Source organism: Mastacembelus armatus, chromosome 13 (genome assembly GCF_900324485.2).
Source record: "Mastacembelus armatus chromosome 13, fMasArm1.2, whole genome shotgun sequence".
NCBI lineage: Eukaryota > Metazoa > Chordata > Actinopteri > Synbranchiformes > Mastacembelidae > Mastacembelus > Mastacembelus armatus.
The window spans coordinates 14,413,974-14,438,090 of NC_046645.1; the positions used below are offsets into that span (position 1 = coordinate 14,413,974).

The 24,117-nt window shown below is 38.1% G+C and overlaps 1 protein-coding gene across 2 annotated transcripts in view; it reads left to right on the forward strand.

The window, feature by feature from the left end:
* The window catches only part of ubash3bb (ubiquitin associated and SH3 domain containing Bb), a 35,380-nt gene that overhangs the window by 4,164 nt on the left and 7,099 nt on the right, over positions 1–24,117 (forward strand). For both annotated transcript variants that reach the window (XM_026326979.1, XM_026326988.1), the window contains exons 2-6: positions 19,879–19,932; positions 21,091–21,277; positions 21,977–22,175; positions 23,419–23,588; positions 23,857–24,065. In XM_026326979.1, the coding sequence (XP_026182764.1) occupies positions 19,879–19,932; positions 21,091–21,277; positions 21,977–22,175; positions 23,419–23,588; positions 23,857–24,065 (819 nt within the window). The remainder of the gene's footprint in view (positions 1–19,878; positions 19,933–21,090; positions 21,278–21,976; positions 22,176–23,418; positions 23,589–23,856; positions 24,066–24,117) is intronic.

The following is a 24,117-nucleotide window of genomic DNA, read 5'->3' on the forward strand; positions in this document are numbered from 1 at the left end:
TATTTAGAGTTGATATTTCGATCGTCTTCGAACCTGGAAATGGATTTAGGTCTACTGTGCACTGACTCCAAGTTAAATCACTCTGGAAACATAATCGATTGCACATTAAGCCTATTTCCAGAGACAAAGCGTTTCCAGCAAGTCACAAGATGCATCTCTCTGACTCTATAAATGACAGTCTTGTGCACGCCATCTAATTCTTAATGTAATGATCAATTATACATGAGACAAGTGAAGTCATGCTTGTTTTTAATATGCTTAGCCTGACTAGGCTACTTAAACATTTCTCTATGTTGGCAGAGAATTATGGGATATATGTGATACGTTTATGTATCTTTATTGTACAAAGTAAGATTTATGTTCTTATGTCCTCTCAGATGGACGCCCACTCACTTTCTGGTTAGATAATGTCTTTTCATAATTGCCATACTGATGATAAAATTGTATACTGTCATGTTTGTAATTATAATGTACAATTTTGTAGCTACCAGACATTTTCATTATACATTCCCAATGCTGATTTAATGTCATTTCTTGCATTTCATGATAAACATATGGCACGGAAAATCCAAATATGTCAGGTCATGTATTTTCTGTGCAGCTCAGGGGTTGCACATTTTCTAATTTGAAAGAGGAAAGTAAAATGTGTTCCTTCAATATGCTGCATTTCTAAGAGCTGCATGCAGCAAATCCCAGTTATGGAAACTCCAAAGTGCTGTGGAGATGCTACATCATGAATTACTGAGTCATTCTCTTGAGCTTTTTCTGAAGGTTTGCTTCCATTCTGCCTTCACAAATTGGTCCAAGCTCTTTGGGACTATTTGAAGATAATTGTCAAATCAAAACGATATACGTATTATTTTATTTGAAGTGTCATCTTTAATATATGTCTGCCTCAACAGGGAGTCTCTAACTAGGTCTTATAAATGTCATTAGTCTCCTTCCTGAAATAGGAGAGGTGCATCTTGTCTGGATATGGCTGCTGTTGTTCTCTGGTGCACTTCCACTGCAGCTCAGTGATCATATCATGGTTCATTTGAATCTCTGTCCGGAAACGGGGAAACGGACAGTGCTATCAGATTATGGGGCCATTGTCTCCACTCAAATATCTTAGTGTGGTTGAATGAAATTCAAGGTAGCACAACTGGCAAGTTGGTGATACAAATTGCCCACAAACAAATGTCATTCTTAAAAAAGCTTATACTTATTTTGCCTTATTTTATAGGTAGGTTTAGTGTTGCTAGGTAGTGTAGTTTAGGATAGGTAGTGTTTTATTTCTGTCACAACAGTCTTAGATGTATCAAGTGATGCACAATATTCATTTGCTCTTGTTCGTAAATTGGCTAAATTTCATTAGATGTTTGAAGCCAGAAGCTGTGTATTAATATCAGCATGTGGCCTGGTGCACTGATGATGAAAAGTACTACATAAGCTGCACAAAAGGACAAAATGGTAATAGTCAGTTGGCATCAATGTTTGAGAAGTATTGATTTTTTCCTGCTTGATTCTAATAAGCTCCATGGGCTGCTAGTGTATTTGAAGCTGATGTTTTGGGGCAGTATTTACTCTCTTGAAATCTTGCAATAAAATGGGGTTAATGGGATTTGTTGGCAAATCTGTAGTGAGTTTGTCGATTAGATTGTATATGCACATCTTAAAAATGAATGCAGGTGGATGGAAACACAAACAGCATACGTGATACATAACATTAGTATTTTACTCAAAAGTCATATTGTAGTATCATAATTTCTGAAATAGACAGTATTTCCAAAACACCTTCTCTGGTTCTGGTAGTGCAGTTTAGTGTTGTGTGCTGTCAGATTTTTAATAAATGGCAGATATCAGCTGCATGTGTCTGTCTAATCTCAGTAAGCAGCTCCCAGGACAGCTGCCTACAGCTGCTGAGCCAACAGCACGTTTCACCGAGGCCCAGATACTGCTGGGATTGACAACCCCACCCCCCACAATGACACCTACTGCTACCACACCTACGATAGGTTAATCAGTAATAATAATATTAATGGAAATAATTGGCAGGTATGGTCATGGTAAAGGTTACAAGACCGTCTCCAAGTAGATCGATGTTCCTGTGACCACAGTTTGTTATTACTTATATTACTAATGTTTAGTGATCAACCTTTCTGGATGCTGGCACAACAGGGGACTGGACCACAGATTGAGCAGAAGGAGAGTTCCAGCGGTTATATCAAATATGAACAGCAACAGTCTGCTCTATTAACCAATCATAACTTATAGAAGAATTTATTAACATGGATTTCACCAATTTTACAATTCATACACTCATTTGTCATAGTAAAATAAATGTTTATCATACTTCAATTATGTATAATGAGAATTTAAGATCATGTAGATATACAGTTGTTATTCTACTGGTTGGTTGTTTTTCCACTCAGAGTGAAACTTGTCTTTACCTTATGAAAAGAAACACATGCCCACAGTAAGATTAGTGTGTTAGATACTGCAGTCCATAAGCAACTGGTGGCTGCAAATCGGATGTACTGTAAATGGGTAAAATTGTTAAAACAGAGACAGCTCTGACACATCAGAAAAGAAAGTAATCCAAAATTACCATAACACACTGCTACAGGTGACGGTCTAGATTTAAGAAATCCCCTTAAAACAGGCAGGAATATGAATGAGTATTAGTTTGATGTAACTCTTAAAAGCCATTAAAAAGGAAATTCTAAATTAAATATTGTTGGAGTCAGAGTGCAGTGTAATATTTTTTTTTGTTAAGCAGCCTCTTGTGCATTAGTAGAAATATGAAAGGGAAATTACCTTGCCCTCACTCACATTTGGGCAGCAAATTACACAGACACAGCTATGGAAAATGATACTTTGATCATAAAATCATATTTTGTGGTCATAATGGCATCCCAAGTTATTTATTCTTAAAATGAATTATTTGTTTTTACAGCAGGATAAGATACTTTTTTTTTCTGTTCATTCTGTGTCCATGTTTCAATCTAATTGTAGCAGTTTCCAAGGCTGTTACTGCTATTTCAGTATTGGCATGACCTTGGATTGAGTTCAAGTTTTCAGTGCTAAGCTAAACCTGAAGGGATTTCCCCACATCTGAATGCAAAATAGGGCTAAGGCTCGTACTTCATTTACACAGCCCTGGGTTTCCCTCCAGCTGATTGATGACAACTTACACTACTGGTAAGATTCTGTCTAATGCACAGCCCCTGACATTTCAGAAGTCTTTCAGACGATACAGTCTGCTGTGCTCAGTAATAGCTGACTCATTTGTGTCATTGAGTCATTCGCAGTTGTCTAATACAGATTACAGGTCATTCAATAGTATCAGTTATTCATTTAGTCTGTGTTTTTAGCAGCTAATATCCAGTTTAGTGGTAATAACACAATAAAGTATTATTGTTTATTTATATATGTCAATTATGGTCATCCAGTTAATGCTATTGCATGATGAGATCTTATTTCTTTTTAGCTGCATGGGCATTAAAAGACATTTTTGCCTCTACCCTTTTTTTTAGGAAACAAGAAGTATCATGTCACCGCCTTAAAATGCCATCATGATAAAATCTTACTGTGTAAACAGGATGCAATTTTCTTTCTTGACAAAAATAATATTTTACATTCTCAGTAGGTAATTTATGTCTTTACAAGCTTTTGCAGAAAATGGGAAGAGCTTTCAGTCAACGATTACAAACAGCGTTCATAAGACGACTGTGATAGGAGGCTTCTCCTGGTGTAGCTGCCCTGGGGTTGAGACCATTTGCCAGCATGCACTAAGGTTAGACATGAATGTCTCATATTCAAACTGCTTATTACCAGCTTCCAACCTTTTGAATTTGTACATGAATTTATTGCATAAACTGACTGCCACTAATTGGAATAAACCCTGTTTGGTTTAATTTCACAAAATCTGAGCTTGGCTCTTAACTGCAGTCCTAAAGTTGATGCAGTGACATTGCCAAAAGACTTCTATTGTGTCTGTGAGCGTGTTGTCCAATCAACTGCAGTATGAAGAATAGTCTTGACCCGGGACCTGGTGTTGACTTGAAGTTGTTAATACTTGTGTAGTACAGAAAGTCAGCTAGGTTCAGTTGTGATATGTATGATGGCTGTTTATTAAATATTTACTTGTGGAAGGGTTGAACACTGGTTGTCTGTAGGAAGAACTTTCGAGAAGTTTCTCGACACGGACACTTATTCATTCATTTTAACCAGAAAATATCAGCATACAACTGCAGTTCTCTCCAGAGAAATCCATATCAGCCTTCAAGCCATCATTATTCAGACCTTGCTATGTGGAGCCTGCTCATAGACCAACTCTCCATGCTCTCCAGCACTTTTCAAAATTTCATATTGTCTTTTTTCAGTTAACTCATACTGTGCAAGCTGAAATTCATGCAGCTGCCTGGTGGGCAGAGCAGAAGGCAGACTTCGCATCTGCTCTGTGAGTGCAAAATTACAGTGCTAAGTCCAGCTACATAAGAGAAAACGTATACCATTTTCTATTTTCTTATCCCGTGCTGCATCTGTCACTGTCAGGGGGCCCTGCTCCGTCTCTTTTTAATACACACACAACTAATCTGTGAACACAGTTGTTTTTATTTTGAGTATGTAAAAGAGGGCACAATGGGGTTGGAAGGATCAGGAACTAAAGTGGATTTGATGTGGCATTTAATCTCAAGCCCAATTTGATGTGGACTCTGTGAGTGTGCTTGTGTGCGTTTGTGTGCATGTGAGCAAGTGAAGTCTGTGTGTCTTCATTCACATAAGTTTAAGCTGTCCATGGCTGTGTATGTTAGTACTTGTTTGCTGCTTTTTGCATGTGTGCGGGCCCATGTGTTATCTTCTGTCAGGGACTCGTGTGTGTGTGTGTGTGTGTGTGTGTGTGTGTGTGTGTTTGTTCACTGATGACTGAGCCATCTGTGCCTGCAGTACCTTTGCCAATACCGCGACTGGAGTGGCTCCAGCAGCCAGTGTTCTCCAGCTCCTGCCGTCTGCCCTCATATTCAGTTCGTGCCACAGGAAGCTCTTCCATTTTGGATCGGCTTCCTGCTCTTCCCGCCCTCCCACTACGTTCCAGTAATCCAGCTGGATGATTGGATTGAAATGTGGAGAAAAGTAAATTTGATGAGACATTTAATTACAGGCCTGATTGGATGTGGATATTGCTGCTGTTTATGAGTGTTTCCATTTAGCCAGACAGTTAATGTTGGTTGTCCTTTTGAATGTTATAAATATGCATTTCAGACCACTGCTGTCCATTGTCAAGTTTTTGCATTTTCAAACACAGTAGGGAAACATCAGAGTGTGGGGAAAAAAAAAACAATTATCGGCAGTTGAGACCTGAAACTCATGATGACCAAGCTGATGGTTTGATAAAACGCAGATGTTACACAATGTCTAATCTTTGACTATAGGTAAAGATGAGTGACACACTGAGCATGTTCAACATTGCTACAGACCATTTCCAATTAGATTTATAGTAATGTGCACAGGATACCCATAATTTAAAATTCAGCATATCCTTCAGAAATCAGTACTGTGAGCTAGAGACAAAGGTAGCAAGGAAGCTCTAAAAAATTCACCCATCAATTTCAAACCGTTTCCTGTCAGTTACACAGAAGCAGTGGAAAGACTGACCCAAATCTAATAAGTATGCATGAATATGTGTTTTAAATAGTCGTGGGTTACATGCTATCTTATTTTCACTTGGTGATTATTGTCAGCAGCATTTGTTATTAGCATAAATAGAAATTTTTACCTTATCTATTGGCCTTAACCATAGATAAATTTTGAGTGACTGGCTGGAAGCTTGAATCAGTCATTGACAGCCTCAGTCCGAACCAGCCATCAAAACCATTATCAGTTTGAGCTCTTCATCTTAAACAGCATTCGCTTTACATAAACACAACCAAGTTTTCATGTTTTATGTTTCTTATGTTGTTTTGAAATTATATTTTTTTAATTTAAGTGGAAAAATAAAGCCCTGAAATGAGACAGTTGTTAATGCAAATTTAAAGCCTTCAGTGTAACTGCAGGGCAGCAGACTGATCATGGTGTGTCCTCACTGGCCTTCGAAAAGCATCAATTGTAGTAAAACTGTGGGTGAAGCAAAATTTTAGAGTCTGTTGAATTTTAGAGTCTTGTGTATTTCAGAAATGTTATAAATGCAGTATGTTACCTAAAAGTGGTGTAAGGGCTGACTCTATGTACAGAAAAGATGTGGTTTATTGCCACTACATACTGAAAACACAAGGAGAGAAACTCTTGTGGCCTTAAAACAGTGAAAAATAAATTTTGAATCAAATATTTATTAACTGAATCCGTCTCGCACCATCTTAACTGACATATCTTGGGACATCATTAGTGAGGTCAGTATATTTTGCTGATAGATGCTTGTTGGTCCCAATTCTGAAACTTTGATTTGTTGTCACATAATGTCAGTAGTTCCTGAAAAGATGGGTCTAATCTCTAAAGAGTATAGGATGCTGCACATAATTTCTCATTATATTTATGTTTATTCTCATTATATTTATTGTAACTTGTGTTTGACATGTGTACAGCCTACTCATACAACGGTTTTTGGTTATGATGCAACCGCTGTCTTTTCTTTCTGCATTGGCATTCAACTGCTGTATGTGATCTCTTGATAGCTGGAACAAGGTGGTGGTGTGTCACAGCTTGTTCAGGGTGTGAACCTATTATCTCATTTGACCTATGAGTGGATCAAATGAGCTTCCGAGAAATTAAGCTGAGAAATGCAATATATTTTAAGGTCAAAATGAATACTTACATAACAGATTTTTTTATAGCAGCAGACATCACAGTGGTGACAGAAGTTTGACTTGCTGTGTACTGGTTACTGATGAGGGCCAGCATAATATATAAATGAGAGTTCCATCCTTATCCATTCATGTCGGTGCATGTGTGTGTGTGAACTAGTTTATCTGTGTATGGATTTGTGTGTATAAATGGAGTCAAATCATTCAGTGAATAAGTTGCCTGAACAGTCTGTGGGTTAGTGCGGCTAGAGCGTCTGTAGCCTTTTCCAGCAAGGACCAATTAGTAGTAATGAGTTGCAAGGACAAACTACACAGAAATGAGTTGTGGAGAAACATGGTTATTGTTTCCCTGAAGATGTGAACAAAAGGCTGAAAAGCCAGAGTTTGTTTTCCACCAGGAATAACAACCAGGCTGAATCTCCTCTTATTACTGAGCTGATTAGAGTTTTAGTTCTAAAAACTGGCCCAGAAGCACATGTCATTTCACTCTCAGAGCCAAAGCTGAACTCTGTTCAAGCTTGTACAATGTAATGTGCTACATTACTGCACGAGTCCTGCAATACATAAGTGAAGCTTAAGTAGTTGTCTTTTTGCTGTCAGGTCTGTTTGGAGTCCTGGTTAACATTAAATAAATGAAGAACTTTGAAATAGGTTCTCCAAATGTATAAACTGTAAAGGTGAAGAGCTGGTGTTAGGTGAGCAACTACATAGAAAGACTTCATGTCTTCCTGTGAGGAAAGCTTCAGTTTCAAACGGAAGCCCAGGTAACTGTGAATAAACCCTGAGTTGTCATGAGTAGCATGAGCAGTGGCTTTCTGGTGCAGCTGTGAAGGTAACATATGCAACATTTTAACCTTAATAAAAAATAGTTCACTTTTTTTTTTATGGCTAGCTAATAGGAACTACCTGGTTATTTATAACTTTGTGTAAAATTGTTTCCTTAAATTATGTTGACATTATATTTATTATTATAAATATTTAAATGAAATTACACTTGAAAATTGGTGTTCAACAAAATGATGAAAGCAGGAATTTTTATATTATTTGATCAGCAACTAAAATATTACATTCCACCCCCAGTAAACACAAGGCACAATATCATATCAGCTATATCAGCGGGAATATTAGTAGCCATTTAGCTATGCATTTAACTGCATATCTGCCCAAAATAAAAGAGCATTACCATAGTAGAAAATTTTGTCTAAATCACAAAAACCACAGGTGAAGTTTCAGCATCAAACCTTGAGCTCTCTGACCATATGCAGCTAAATGGCTACATTTTGACACGACTGTTGAATTTGCTTGTATTACAGTTATAAGCAACTTAAATCCAAAAATATCTTTATGTGGATTTGTGCTGATCTGAGCTGAAGTGTAGTGTATATGTGCATGCTTTTGTCAAGCTGCGGACTCCCTGGAACAATGTACAGTAACACAGGAAAAAGATCATCAGTTCTATTATTGTGAGGACGGAAGTTTGTATCCCCATCCGCCACACACAGCACAATGCTGGCTCAGTATAGAAACAAAGTCTCTGAGAACAAACACAGACTTCTGCCAATACAACCAGAGCTACTAAAGCAGCTTAGGAGCAACCTTGAAAAACCACCCATTCACCACAATATCGAACATGCTGCATACACCAGTGGCAGGCATCTCTTTTCTGCTGGTATTGTAAACAGCACCTTGGGCTGAAAACAGGAATGTAGTGCAGTGAATTGAAAAAAAATATCATTCAACACAGTTTGTTCTAGATATTATTATAGAGCCTACTTTACCATTTTATTTGACATTAATCTTTATAATCATCAGTACTGTATATGCATGAACATAATACAAGCTTTACAGATTTTGAAACTTTTTTGATAAAATCTACATTATATTATACAATACAGGAAAGGCTGACCCCTATTCTCTTAACATTGCTACAAGTTTGCGTTTTCATGTAGTTAGCAGAAACTTTTTTTTATTTTTAGCTCAGTTTTGGGTTAGGGTTTGGTTAAATTATATGAACAGATTTAGGTCACATTATATTATTTTGATGAACCCTCGCTGGTTCTGTCATAACCTCCATATACAGTACAGTAGTCCATAGTTGATGTGTTGAAAGTGACTTGTGACCTGTGATGAATTTTAAAGCAGTAACCTGTACAAAAAATGTGCAAATTCCCTGTGAAATCAGGCCAACAAGTTACTATAGCTCAGAGGGAAAAGCATGGCAAAATAGTTAATATTTATGAATCCAGCTTTTCTTGGATGCAACCCTTTCCGGCTGCCATAATATTAATTTTGGCCACAACTAGAAAGGAACAATTAATGGGTCTGTGATTGTTTTCTATTGTGACCAGAAATACGTTTTTATTGTTTCTTTTTGTTTTAATTATGAAGTCAGTTGGGTATTGCTTTCTAATATGGCACCACAGTTTGAGCACTTAATAAGTTGTAATAAATGACTTTATCAACAACATAAATTCATATTTAACCAATGTTCTGGGGCATTTATAAGTTTTTAATAAAAACAGATTTTGGGTAATGAGGTTGTAAAAATGCTGTTGAGTCAGTGACAAAATGTAGTTATGTAATTTAATAAAGTCATGGCTTTCTCACTTTGTAATAAGCTAACAGCAAAGATTAGTACTGTATGTTATCTGGGGTTATTAATAGTGAGTTCGTATATATGGTAATATTTATAATTGGATTTTGGTCCTGTGGTCTGAAACACTTTTTCAGAATGTAAAAGGTCAGCCAGTCTATTAAAAACACAAAATTTTCACCAAATTAAAAAAAGCATTCCTGTTTATAATTGAAATGAAAATATAATATAATTGCTGAATTATAAAGCAGGGGTACATAAATTATTAATCATTAATTAAACAATTTATTACAACTTTTAAAGTTTTCATAACAAATGGCTTATTGTGGAACCTTAAGTTGTTCATAGTACAGACATGAACAAACACTAGTATTATAGTATATATATTACTGGTTTCCAGCTTGAGGGTGACGGGATAATTATGTGTAGGAAGCAAGAAAAAAAAAATAAATCTTGTGCTCCACAAAGTCTTTTTTCTTGTGAAATGCTGGACATTTAGATTGCCCCCTTTATACCTCCAAACTTAATTAAAAGAGAAAATCTAAGAGGCCAAAGTCCATGTTGAAATAAGCTGCTTAAAACTGTTACACACATTCAGCCTTGCTCTGTATTAAGGCCAGAAAGTTTGGGCACCTCTCTAGTAGATTATTATCTCTCTTCTTTCCTGTGTCAATATAAAGCACAGTAAGACACAGTCCTGCGCACTGAACTTTGTGGATACTGTCGTGCTTTACCACCCCAATATGTTTCTGCTTAGGTGTATTTATGTCTCTTATGTTATGACCTTTATATGCTTAAGTGTATGCATGTGTATGTGTGGTTGTTTGCCTGTGTGCTTCTTTGCAAATGTATGAGTGTGTGTTGTCAGATTTGTAAACAGGAAGTGTGAGGATACAGAGCCATGGGATTTCCCACAGTGTCAGTACTGCTCAGCTGAACGAGGCTTCCCGCGAGTGGGTGGTTTGTGTGCATGTGCTTTGTTGTTTTACATGGGTGGGCCTATTTGTGATGTGTGTGCGTTTTGAACAGCTGATAAACAGCATGAGACCTTCAGTTATCACAGTTAAATTTATTGATGCATATGTTTTTAATCTGATCAAATGTTCCAACGTGTGAGCGTGGGTTAAATCTGCTTCTGGCAGATAGATGCGCAATATGTGATGTGATAAACTGTGGAATAAAAAATGTAATCAGTCCTACAGAAGTATATCCATCAGTGCACCAAACAGGCTCTTAATTTGAGCCCAGTACCAGCTCAGCGTATGGGCTGAACTTTGGGGGATGGGTGTCAGTGCAGTTGGTGGTGTCAGGGCCTGTTTCCACGTGTTACATTAGTTTGTGGGAGCAGGCGAAACAAATTAAGGTTGAGCAGTTGTCAGAAGTTGAAGGGAGCGGCTCAGACCATCCCAAATTAGCTGCCAGCATCACTGTCAAGACAGCTGGTTCTGGCAACTGTTTTTTTAACTCAGCAAACCAAACTCCTTCTTCTTCCTCCTTCTACAATTGATAAAACAATATGTGCAAAATGAACATATGGTTGTTGTTTCATTTGAGCTTTAACCTGGATGCACATATTAACAATATATACATTTTAAAAAATGTTGATAATAAGTTGCTGTGATGTTATGTCTGAAGATACTACTAAAAGTAGTACTATATGTGTCACTACATCAGTGAGATTATAATCTTGTGACATTTTAGTCAGGTTACAGACTTGCGTATGAAATAGTGCGTTTTTTTTTTTTTTGGTTGTGTTTTGGAGTCTGCGAACACATTTATCTGCTCCGCCTGAATTTTATTTCATTCTCACCAATACATGAAACCACACAGCCCCCTGTGTTGTGTTACCGTAGGTTACAAACCCAAACAACATCAACTCAAGTGACTGTGGGAAATTTGGGAAATCTCAGATTTAACCCAGCTTGTGTAAATTTGTTTATATACCTCATAGGGAGTAGTACTCCCCACCACCTGGAAACCTTCAGAAATCATCTACCTACTTTAAAAAGTAGGTAGATGATGTCTTTATTAATATGTACAGTCATTTTGTCCTTTTATTCCCAAGGCTTTTATGCCACATCTCTAGTTCTCAAAATGACACAAAATGTCAGTCACAGTTTGTTTCTTAAGGTGAATATGGAACATTTTGGGGGTTACAACTGTGGAAGATAAATGACTAAAGATGTGGGTGAAAATGTAAGTAAAGGTAGCCCCAGGTGTTCCTGTGTTGTTTATCTTGTGTTGGGCTAATGCTCTCAACCGTGAGTCATGTTACTCCATGATGGCAACAGAGCCCCACTTCATAATAGATGCAAAATGTCTGATGTATGTGGAAATAATCACTCATATAGTGGTGGATTAATCATTCAAGCTATTAAAATGTCAAACAAATATACATTAGAAGTTACCATTGCTTTAAGTGCTGTTGTCTAACATAGTTTACAAGTTATCTTAAATAAAAAAGAAAAGCAAAAAATTGTTGAAAGTGAGAAGCTTTGCAGCAAATAATAGGCCATTAAAGACCACACCAACACATTTGCCCATCCATCACTGCATTCTGCATTTGTCTTAATCATGGGTAATTTCATTGTCATGCTTTATATACTACAGCCTAACACTGAAGCCAGCAAAACATACAACTCAGTATTTTTTGTTTACATTACAGGATGTACATGAGGAATAAATAAGTAGGATTCATGTCCAAATCAACTACTAGAGGCTGCGGACAGTTGCACATTTCTGTTTGTAAATGATTCAGTAATCCTACACAGCAAACGTGCATCATGTATAATTATGTACTTTTGCAAACTGTTGAAGTCTATTGATTACATGTAGATATTATACTGATAATGTTCAGAGAAGGGTCAAAAAAAAAACTGCTACACCATATCGCATGGTCCCCACTTCCTTTGGCTTCTCAAACCACTGTTCATTAACATTTCTTGTGCTTTTTATATATTTTGTTCATGATGTTTACATTACGCTTGCTCATTATGCTAGGCCACGCTCTGATGTACTTAGTTTACGTTTTAAAGTTAAACATTATGTGGTGCGTGATATATAGGTCTGAGCAGTGTTGTGTTGCGTGGGTGTCTTGCTTGCTGCCTTGTCTGTTTCTCTTCCTGTCTCTGTGACTTGAGCTGTTAACAGAGGATCTGTGTACGGTTGGAAAACATGCTTTCACATCTCTGTGGGCGAGAACAAGCAAGTGGTTTTCTCACAATAAATGTCTTTAAGGTGATAGATAGACTGTGTAAATTAGGTGACAAAATAGTACATGTCACAGTATACTTTTTTTTTTTAAATTGCTAGTAAGGCTGAAGAAGTGAGTTTTCAGCCAGGAAATGGCTGCACTGTGTTCTTGTAATTTAATGTTTTACAAAATGAACTTGAGCAGTGTATGACTGCAGCAGCTCTAGGGAAAATAACCGCAGCACTCTTTATTTTTAAGTTGAGAAAAACCATTGCGGCACTCACAGTGTCTGTGTTTAGTTCAATTTTTTCTTCTTGTTTTCTTTTTAATGATCGCGAAAATCGTTATCAAGGGACAGTTTCCCCTCAAAGCCCTTTTATTCAGCTCTCAGCCTACACTGATCTGAATACTCACAGGTGGAGAGGCTCTGAGAGTTTTAGCTGGGACTGTCAGACAGTGAAACAGCTGTGTAGCTGTCGTTTTATCATGGGGATGCAGGGAGTGGCAATGGACTGAGTTCTACACATACACAGGCCCAGTATTGGCCTTTTAATTATTGCTTTCCAGTTTTGGTATCTGTATTAGCCTTTTTTGATGAAACTCTAGTGATATTTTGTTATTGTCAAGACTGTACTGCTACTTTTTACAGGGACCAGCTGATTCATATACTGTATGTTCTGTAGTTGGTCTGTTATTTTCTGGTCCATAATTTGTGGCTATTCTGTAGACGTAGTGTTATCATTGGGAAAGAGGATTTTACCACCAGTCTTCCATCTAACTATAAATGTAGAAATCAAACCTATCTGAAGGCATTTAATACTAGTGGTGGCTTTTCTGCAAGTTATTGCTGGAGTACGTCAGCTGTCATATGTCGCTCTAGTGCTACACTGAGGCCCAGTTTCTGAACAAACCAGGGTAAATGAGATAAGGAAGTCATGGTCCTGAGGGTATTTCAGTTGACAGTTTGGTTTTATGCTGCTGCTACTGTGATTGCTCAAGGTCACTGCCCTCTGCTTAGCAGCATCAAACTGCTGAGTGCTGAATGCATGTGTAGTGTTGCACTGTCATCATGAAGACTGAGGGAGTGGTGAGTAGCTGCCTCTGAGGGTTTAACAAGGTAGCTCTCCATTGCCAGTAGATCTAAGTGATCACTCCCTGCTTCGATCAGCAAACCTAAGGCCAGGCTGCTCTACCGTTGTCTTTCTGAGCAGATTAGATTTGATTACTTTTGACTTTCTAATGAAATTCATTTGCTCCCAAAAGCTTCTTGCTGTGTTAATTGAGTTTGAAGTTTTTTTTTCCCCCCTTTTCATTTTAAAGTTGTGATTCAAGAACAGGTACAAGGTACAAAAAAAAACATTCACCCTTAATTTGAGTGCTAACTTTTTGTTGTTGTTTTTCTTTTTTGCAGTAACAGAGTAACAAAGAATCCCTTATAGACCACTGCAGGAAACTAACAGCAGTACAGTAATTATGTGGAGAAAAGTCAATTCAAGAAAACATCTGTTTAACAATTTTGCTTCATAAGCAGTATACTATAGAGTAAAATCAGAGAGTAAAAATGATTTATTGATCAGAACAGCTTCTCTTCACCAGACTGACTCTATAAACATCACTTTTTAAATCCAAAATAAAACCCTAGACTTTCATCTGATTCAATATTTTTACAGGTTCTACCCTAAAATGGTCCTGATGCTGCAACATCTTTAGTACAAATGAAAGCAAAGAGCATAAACTACAAGATGCATATACAAAAATGTTATTTTTATTGCACTCTTGGTTTTCAGATTATTAATTTATTGAGACTAGTTAAGCAGTAGCACACGTCCCTGTGTACTGCTTCATTTATAGTACATTCAGCTACTGGTTTCACCACATTTAGTAGCAATAGCAGCAACTGAACACCAAAAGCACTTGCTGTGTTGCTCACAGTCTTGTGGAGGAATTCTGGCTCCTTTCTCAATATAAATCCACTTAAGCTGAGTCGCATTCATTTCCTTTTTAAGCAGGAGTTGAAAGATCTGGATTTTGGTGTTCAAACACTGTAAATTTGTGGTTCTTCCTCAGTACTGATGTAGAGTTTCTGGTGTGTTTTGGATGATTGTCTTGCTTCTTGATCCCAACCATGAAGGCCAGGCATGATGGTGCAGAGCAGACAGAGGGATGATTGAAATTCACGCAGGTCTTGATGCATCTCAGGCTTTGCAGACTGAGACACCACTGCCACCACATGCAAGGGTCTTATCATGGAATGCAGTATTTGTTTTTCACCAGACATAACAGGGGTAGCTACCAGCTACAAATATCCAGTTGTGACTCATCTGTTCATTGAGTATCATACAACAGTCCTGAGAATCATGCAAGGGTTTTTCACACATTTGATACCCGTATTGGTCTAAGCAGTGCTTTCTGCCTTGCTGTCATTCGTGGCTTTTGCAAGTCATAAACCATGACTGGAGTCAGCATAGACGTCTCGATGTAGGTCCCACTGTGACTTCCTGTATATTTGTACACATTTCTCTAAGAAATATGTGGTAAACACAGCCCACTGAAGATATTTCTGCAGTATATTTGTACGTTTGTAATTTGGTGCCAGCCTTTTAGGCTTCCCTTTAGAGCCATTTTCACGCTGATAGAAGTCAGCATATTTTTTCTTTCACACATCACATGTAAAACCAAAATCCATGACTTCTGGGCAGGAGTGATGAGAGACTGCCACACCTTGTATCATGATATGATCAAATGCAAGGATGATTCTTCTAATGATTGAGTGTTTTTGTGGTGTGATTGCTCATGTCTGGGTTTGTTTTTGCCATTAGTCCAACCAGAGAAGAAAAAAGTGCTTTTATGCCAAAGGTGTGCTTTTCATAAACAATTAACCAGTTACTGGCATTCATCAAATGTTACAGCTGCCCAAAGCCTGAGTCACCGTTGACCGATTGGAAAGCCCCACCCCTCTTAGTTACTGTTGCTGCGTGTCACGGTTTCTAGTCTGCACCGATGCTTGTGGCAGATTGACTGCTCAAAATTCACAGAATTTGCTTTGAAACAGTGGGTCCATAATTTCAGAGAGACATAGACAGAGCAGACGTGTTGTTGTTGGCACTGTAACTAATTTAACCAATGTTAGATGCATGACTGGATTTAAAAATCCCTCTCTCCTGCTGACTTTATAATGTTTCCAGTTGGCTCATCTCCCTAGAGCCACTTAAAATGACATGTAAATTTTGATGATTAGCCTATATTGGCATATCTTGCTGGAAGACAGAGGCTGGTTGATGTTGCAAGCACACACACACACGCATACACATACACACAGTTTAATTAATTCCTTACTGTTTAGCTCTTAGTACAACCCCTTACACACCATTCTGGCACACCATTGTGAGAAATGTTAAGCATAACAAGGTTGCCATGACTTGGTCAACTGGAAAATTTAATATTCAGTGGATGGGTTTAGTGAATAGTCCGTTGTGGTAGAAAAATACCACAACACTATGAGTAGGTTCAACATTTATCATACTAATTTGCTTGGTAGCACGCTAACATACTAAGGCTTGTGTTTAATGCGTCTGATGTATACATTTAAGGTCACTTCTGACACAGCTACTTTTTTCTTCACTTCCTTTTCTGCTCTACATTTGTCATGTCAAACAAGGAACTAGGAAAAATTATCCACTGTGTGTCCAGTTATGACCAGCTGAGAATGAATTGTCATGGCACTTTTCAGGTTTGTTCATTTCATCCTGGCATACTGCCACCTTTTAACATATTATATTGTGGTTGTAGGTAAAAGAATGCATGTAACAGAACTGAGACTGAGCCTGCCTCACAGACTGACTAACACAGTGACAAACAACAGATGTATCACAGGACCCACTTCATCTTTCCAGTTTCTTCTCATGATTGTGAAAGCCCACTGGGTTTCAGTCAAATAACGAATCATCATTATGTGTGCAGGTGTTCACTTTGTGGCAAAGCTTTTCTTTATGTGTTTCATCTCTAGCATGATTTGCTGTCTGTTGGCACGATGGCGTGTGTTGAAGTGGTTAAAAGTGTTCCCTAAACTTCATTCGGCCGCCACTTCTCTCTCTCTCTTCCTTTTTTCTGATTCTCTCACACATAAGCAAAGGTCTGTATGCCTTCACCTGTGGGACACAACGGCTTTGTAAAACCTGAGCAGACGCTCGTGCTCCAGTAAGCTGACTCTGATGTCTCTGCTATGGTCAGATCTGCTGCTTACTGAGGTCACTGTGGTGAAGTTGCTTCAAAATGTCACACGTACCCGTTTTACATTCCAGTAGCGTCCAATACAAGTGTGGTTGCCTTCTGCTGCTGTGATGCATACAAGGGCCAGAAAGCATATTTCAAAGTTGGTTCAACCTGAGAAGAATCGATATGAAATCCATGAGATATTCACCACCCATGGCTTAAATGCACAAGTATCAGAACTGGTTTAAAAGCCCCATATTGGTCAAACACTTTAAAGGATGCATCAACATCAGTATGTCTTCTTTGGCACAGTGTATTTTTATGTCCCTTTTCAACAGAATATGTTAATAACATAATTAAAGGTGCTGTAATGTTTTTTTTGTTTTTGTTTTTTTTTTTTTGAAAAATTGAAAAAGATAAAATATTGTTAAAAGCACACCACCTGTAAACCGAATGGTAGCCAGAGTATTAAAATTCAAACTAGAGACCCACTGTCTGCCAAAATTGATTTACCGGTCCGATGTTGATTATACTGATCAGCAAGTTCAGAATTATGTGTGCCCTCTTGTGAGGTTGCATATGAATAAAGCATGTATTGTATTTTTAAAAACTGTTAAAGTTAAAAACTGATACCCTAACTTTGTAATTTATGCATAATTTATTATTATTTTTTAAGTTTTCTGTCGTCACATCAATGTGCATCCAAATCTACCTCTAGTTTTAAAAGTATTTTTATACAGGCTGTTGTAGAGACAGCATCCAAACACTGGAATAAAGTCACTCTGGTAAAAACTGCAATATTTGAGAAAAAAATTAAATCTTAATCTAATTTTAACAAAAACAAACAAAAAGTAGTTTACCAAGCAAGGAAGATTGATGATCGGTTGTTTAAACACATTTACAGCTCATTGACGGAGCTCTTCCAGGTTAGTCAATTGAACATCTTCTGACCTCTCCCACACACTGAAAGTCAGTCAGTCCAAAAGCACATTTACTGAGAAATAATAGCGATTCTTCAAGGAAAAGGGCTAAAGTCCATCCAAGATCTGTAATTATTCAGTCCAACTACATCCAGCTAATATGCAGTCATTTATGCATGTATTCATGCAAGCACACACACACACCACTCCACCTCCACCCATACAATTCCTACAGGAACCACATCCAATGCCATGCTGACGAAACTGCTAGCTCCCCAGAGAGGAAACCACATTAGTATGTAAAATTTCTTACCTTCAGAGTCTAATTAAATTATGTTGCTCTGATAGGAATAATCTGATGTGCCGTTCTTTTTCCTCCTTATCCACCGAGCCTTCAGGTGTTGCTGAGGTAAGGATGGAGACATGAATGGATATATCTTTGCTATTATCTCTTTATTGTAAACCAGTCTTTAGTCTCTATTAATGCCTTATACAGTGAATGAAATCGTGTGTAAATGCCATGGGAAGATAAAAATGAAGACATCTACACGACAAAAGCTGTAATCTTATTTGTTTGACATCAAGAATTAATTATGTTCATTTAAATCATTGAATTGTTTGAATAAGACAGGGTGTTCAGCATTTACACTGGCAATAATGAAAAATATTATAGTATGGTTTTTGTGACTTACTGACTTCAATTAATCAGCCATATAAAACAGACATTAAACACAGATAAAAGCACACTGAGGTTCTTCACCAATGACGTCACATACTTTATAGAGATGAATCACGGTTTCACAAGCACCCGGGATTCCTTCGTGGTGGTTATGAGGAGTAACCCCTCAGTGGTTTGTTCATACTTGTAATGATAACCCTTCTTATGAAAGGAATCAATGTTAATGTCTTCCCACACATCATGTGTCATCTTCCATGCTGCGTGGCAGGAACTTAGAAGGAACGCTTCCTCTGACTTGAGATCCACATTGTTCTGCCCCCAGACTTTGTGATCTCTTCATCTGTGTTTCTCATTTATTTACTATTACTCATGCATACATTTTGACCTTCCAATCAAAAGGCGGCAGTGGAACGAATTATAAAAATATTCAGCCTAGAAAAATTATTTATTGGAAAAGAAACTAACAATGTAGCTGTCGAGGGTGTGCCCCTTCCTTTCACCCAAAAGAGAGCTGGGATGGGCTCCAGCAGATCCCCATGACCCTGGTTAAGGAATAAGTGGGTATAGATGATGGATGGATGGATGGATGGATGCATAATTGACTATTTGCATATTGAATGGTGTCACAAACCCACTGAGACATGTCACCCAATTCTGCTGTTTTGCCTCAGCAAAATGGAAAGTTTTAGTATCTTTAAGATTATTGTTTTGAATATATAGCCTGTGTGGTACAAAGTCAACATCTTATAGATATTGTTGCCAGCAGTAGGCAATTATTTTCAGAGAAAAAGCTCTTATAAATACACTGTGCACTACTTCCCCAGCACTAAACAGCAGCAGTCTACAGCTAAAGATTCAAATATTTCCCTCGACAGTTTAGAGCAATAATTTTCTATTAAACAGTGTTTGCTGTGATGTCTGTGCTGATACAAATGTTAAATACATATCTCTAAGCTTTTGAAATTAAATGGAATACTGGCTTCAACACATTTTTAGCAGTAGAAGTGCATACAAAAACTCAAACATGCAGTTTATTACCTTACACATGCAGGTCTAACAGGGAAAAAATGCATCTACATTTGACACTGTAATGAATTTCCTGTATCAGCCAAACCAGTAGAAACCTGAATAATTCCTTAGTTGTCTTCTTCCAGTGAAATTGTTTATATCCAACTGCAGTGGCATTTCTGTTCAGTCAAAACTTTGAACCTTTTTCATATTTTTCTCACTGTTTAAAGACCTAACTTTGATCTCTCTTTATATAGTCAGAGTTTCTGCAAAGATATGAATCAACAACAGTTCTCCTTTACTTGTGATATCAGTGTGTTCCTTCCCTCAGACAGAAATGTCTTGAGAGAAGTAACTTCTCTGGGTTTGTCATTGCCACATTGCACTCAGTAGTCATACACAGTTACTGAGTTCTGTTCAGTAGATGAGTAACTTGTAGGTGAAGGTTGTTCAGGTTAATTTTTTTCATCTCTGTTGTGCTTTCTTTATAGACTGAAAGCTCTGGTGTCAACAGGAGGCCGGAGTGTGCAAGCAGCATGTGACTGGTAAGTTCAGACTATATAGGTGTATACATTATATTCACATTAGCAAGCAAGTGAAAAAATGTGTGTTATGCTGCCCTCTCCTGTAGAAGCATATTAAAGTATTATCATTCTTACTTTTACATGCCTGGGTAAATCATCTATTTCCAAAGGATGTCTGTCCAAGATGGCAACCTTGAAAAGTTAGAGGCCATAAATGTCTCAGATTTTTCCTGGCTTTAAATCAAAAACAGAAGAAGACACTGAGTTTCAGCATGCTGCTTATTTTATCAAGCATGTTTTATCAAACCAGATAACTTGATATCTATTGTCTTCCCTTAAGTTGTAATAATAACCATAATGTCTATAGGCTTCCTCCTAGCATAAGAAACTAACATAAGTTAACTATTCAGTTAGAGTTGAACTGAGAGTGTCACCTATTAAAAGCAGGCTGTAGTTTATGCAAAGCATCTGAGAGAGAATACGCACTGATACTGTATATGTACCTGTCACTTCTGTTTAACACTAAAATTGTTTGCGTGAGGACAAAATAAAATAAGGGCCAAGCACAAAACATTGGGGCACTCCATTATGTACAGTAAGCCAGTCTGGACTGTGTTTGATCTAATAAACAGTAAGTCCCACTCACTAGCACTATATCCAACAAAGCACTGGTCAAAAGGTAGCCCATAATATTCCACAATAAACCATATATGTGAAGATATTTTGCAACACTAAGTTCCCCAAATTGTTGTAGAGCAAATTGGTTTCAAAATCTTGAAGAAAGGTCAAGGAGTTTATTTTTTCAAAATCAGTGCCATTGCTGCAGTAGCAATGGCACCAGCAAATACAGTATGCAGGCAAAATAGAAAATTCTATGTCCCAGAATCTCAGTTCATAAGAGAAAATGTGCCAATTAAAAAGGAGCTGCAGGGCCCAGATGTGGTGAGATGGCCATAGAGCTGAAATTATTTGCATTCAGGGCTGTTTATTTACCCAGTTCTTCTTCAGAAGTTTTTATTTGTGCCACAAGCAAATAGGCAGATATTTCTTGAAAACTGTGTAACCGAACATTAAACAGAATATAAGGCACTATCTTAAAACCATGCAAAGTCAACACAGAACAACAGGCCTGATACCCTCATACTTCCTTGTTTCCATTCACCTCCATTTCTCCCATAGGCTGTTTTCTCATGTAGATGACCCATTCTTGGATGACCCTCTCCCTCGAGAGTTTGTCCTCTATCTGCGACCAAGTGGACCGCTACAGAACCAGCTCTCCCACTTCTGGCAGCAGAGCCGGGTCACTTGTGGCAAAAACAAAGCTCACAACATTTTCCCCCACATCACTCTTTGCCAGTTCTTCATGGTGAGTTCAGCTGAGCCATTACAAAGGCTGATGGTTCAACGTGCATGCCCCAGACAGAATAAATATCAGCTCTGTCAGACATGCATTTTGGTAATGGGATAGGAGTTTGACAGTCACAATGCCCACATACAGCCTATGTGGCCAAATGTATACCTGTGCATGTTTTTAGACAATTTTCAGTAGCTACACTCCACAGGATACCATTTACAACATTTTATCAATCTCTACTTTTGTATTGTCAGACATTGCACAAGTGGCAGCTGAAGTCTCTAGCCAATAGTTATTTATGAAAATAATGAGACACTAATTTAGGGGATTAATTGAGAAGTAGGGCAAGCACCCCTCATGCTTATGATGTTCATTAATTCGACATTTTAAATTTTTCAAACAGCCTTTGAGGGGTCTTTGATCATGTTTCTTTCTTCACATCACAACTTTCTCCTTGTTTGTACCAGATCCCTTATTGCCCTTCTTGTCTGAATAGATAGATAGATAGATAGATAGATAGATAGATGCAGAGATACATAGATACTTTATTCATGAATAAAGTCAAAAGAACACTTCCATACTGTAATGCAAAACTTTGCCTAATGAACTCCAGTCTGACAGACAAAAACACAACCACTTAACACATAATTAAGGACAGCAATGTTATATATTTTATGTTAAACAGGGTTTGTTTCTTGTCCATCTACACAGTGTGCTGACCACAAAGTAGAAGCTCTATGTGAGGCCCTTCAGGCCACCGTACAGCAGTGGCGGGGTCGCTTTCCCAGCCCCCTGCCCCTAGAGCTCTACATATCTTCCAACTTCATTGGGCTTTTTGTGGGGGACCAGGTGGCTGATGTCCTTAAGCAGTTTGCATCTGACTTTGCCAATGAAGCTGCCAGGAAGGCAGGTAGGAACTACAGATATCAAGGATAAGGGGAACCCACCATATACCCACAATATCTGGGTTAGGAACACATTTGTGATCTTATCTTCCCTCTATCTCTTCAATCTTTATTCTCTTTCCTCATCACTACAGGGTGTAGAGTATGTCAGCACCAGTTAATCCTATTATGTAATGTAATGTGTGGCGCTTTCCTAGGATGGCAGTCATGTTGGGTTATTAATGCGCTCACTCAATCTGTCACTGCAACTGTTTTTAAACACAGGCAAAAATCAGACTGCCTGCCAAATGGTATTATACGCTGGTGAGTGCCAGCTCAGATTAGAGGCCATGGAGTTAGCACTAATGCTCTGTCAGGTTTCTGTTTCATTTTAAAGAGACAGGTCACAACATGTCAAAAAAATCAGATGTGGATTTTATCACTGACGATAGACAATTTAACCCCACCCTCTGTAATATTTTATGAGAGGTGAATATCTATACTTTCTCAGAGTAATTAATTTGTGTATGTCACAGTAATTTTACTGTGACATACTGCACTGTCCAAAACACTCTTTATTACTTTAGGGATTCTGTCTGGTTTTTAGAAAGTAATTTTTGCCATGTTTAATCGAACCAGAATTCCAACTTTAAGTCTTTTGACTTTATTTTAAGAAGTCCTTTCAAGTTGTACTTAGTAAAATCGTGAGCTGTATTAATTTTCCAGTAACTGAGTAAATGAATAAACAAATATACAGTATACACTTTAATACGCACATAAGACATTTTCTAATGCAGTTTTTTATATTTTGTCCTGATGATTTAACCCAGAGAGCTTCATGTTGACCCAAGCTATTAAAGTGCTGCAAATGTGAGTCAGGCATCGTTGTCTCTGTGTAGAATGAATGGGACTTACGTGTCTGGAGCCCAAGGCTCCCAGAATACCTGTGCCCAGTTTTTATAATACAGGCAAACTGACGTGATATTGGGAAATGGAGGGTTATTTACAACAAGGAAAAGTTAAGATTTTATAGTGAATGATTTTAAGACCAGAAATAAGAATAGAAGGAGAATAAATACTTTTTATGGGAAGATTTTCATTTAACTTCTCACTTAAAGCCTCTGTAGCAAGTTAAACACAGTCCAGCATATTTTTAGAGCACAACCCTTTAATTATACATAACAATCTCATAGTCACACAGAAAACATTGACAATGTTTGAACATAAACAGATAAGATAGGATTTACTACTCATCTCTCTCTTTTTCAGAAGTGCATGTGGAGCCTCACAAGAAGCAGCTCCATGTAACTCTGGCCTACAACTTCCCCATGGACCACCTCCCATCACTGGAGAAACTGGCCAAGGGCATCGAAGTCAAGTTGGGCTGTGATTGGTTGGCTGTCTTGTTCTCCCGTGACATTCGCTTTGCTAATCATGAGGTAAGTATTATTCAAAATAACACTGCATGTTTTACACAGGTAACTGTTAACCCAATGGTTCCCAATCCTGGTCCTTAAGGAACACTGCCCTGGATCAGGTGTGTTCAGCCAGTCAGCAGCAGGAACGGCAGCAATAGTTGGAAAACAAGCAGGGCAGTGTTCCTTGAGGACCAGAGTTGGGAACCACTGTGTTAACCAACAGCATAAAAACAGTGATAAGTGACAGTGTTCTTATAAATGTTGGTAACACTTCACGTCGCATGTGCAGACCCTGCGGGTGATGTATCCCTACATGCCTCAGAATGATGACGAGCTAGAGCTGGTTCCTGGAGATTTTATCTTCATGTCTACAGTGGACCAAAGCAGTACCAGTGAGGGCTGGGTGTATGGGACCTCGCTGACCACCGGGCTCTCTGGCCTGCTGCCTGAGAACTATGTTAGCCTGGCTGATGAGTCTGACACCTGGGTCTTCCACGGGTGAGCAGGAACAAGAAGAAATATCACAATGTACTTGGGACATTGTGATTAA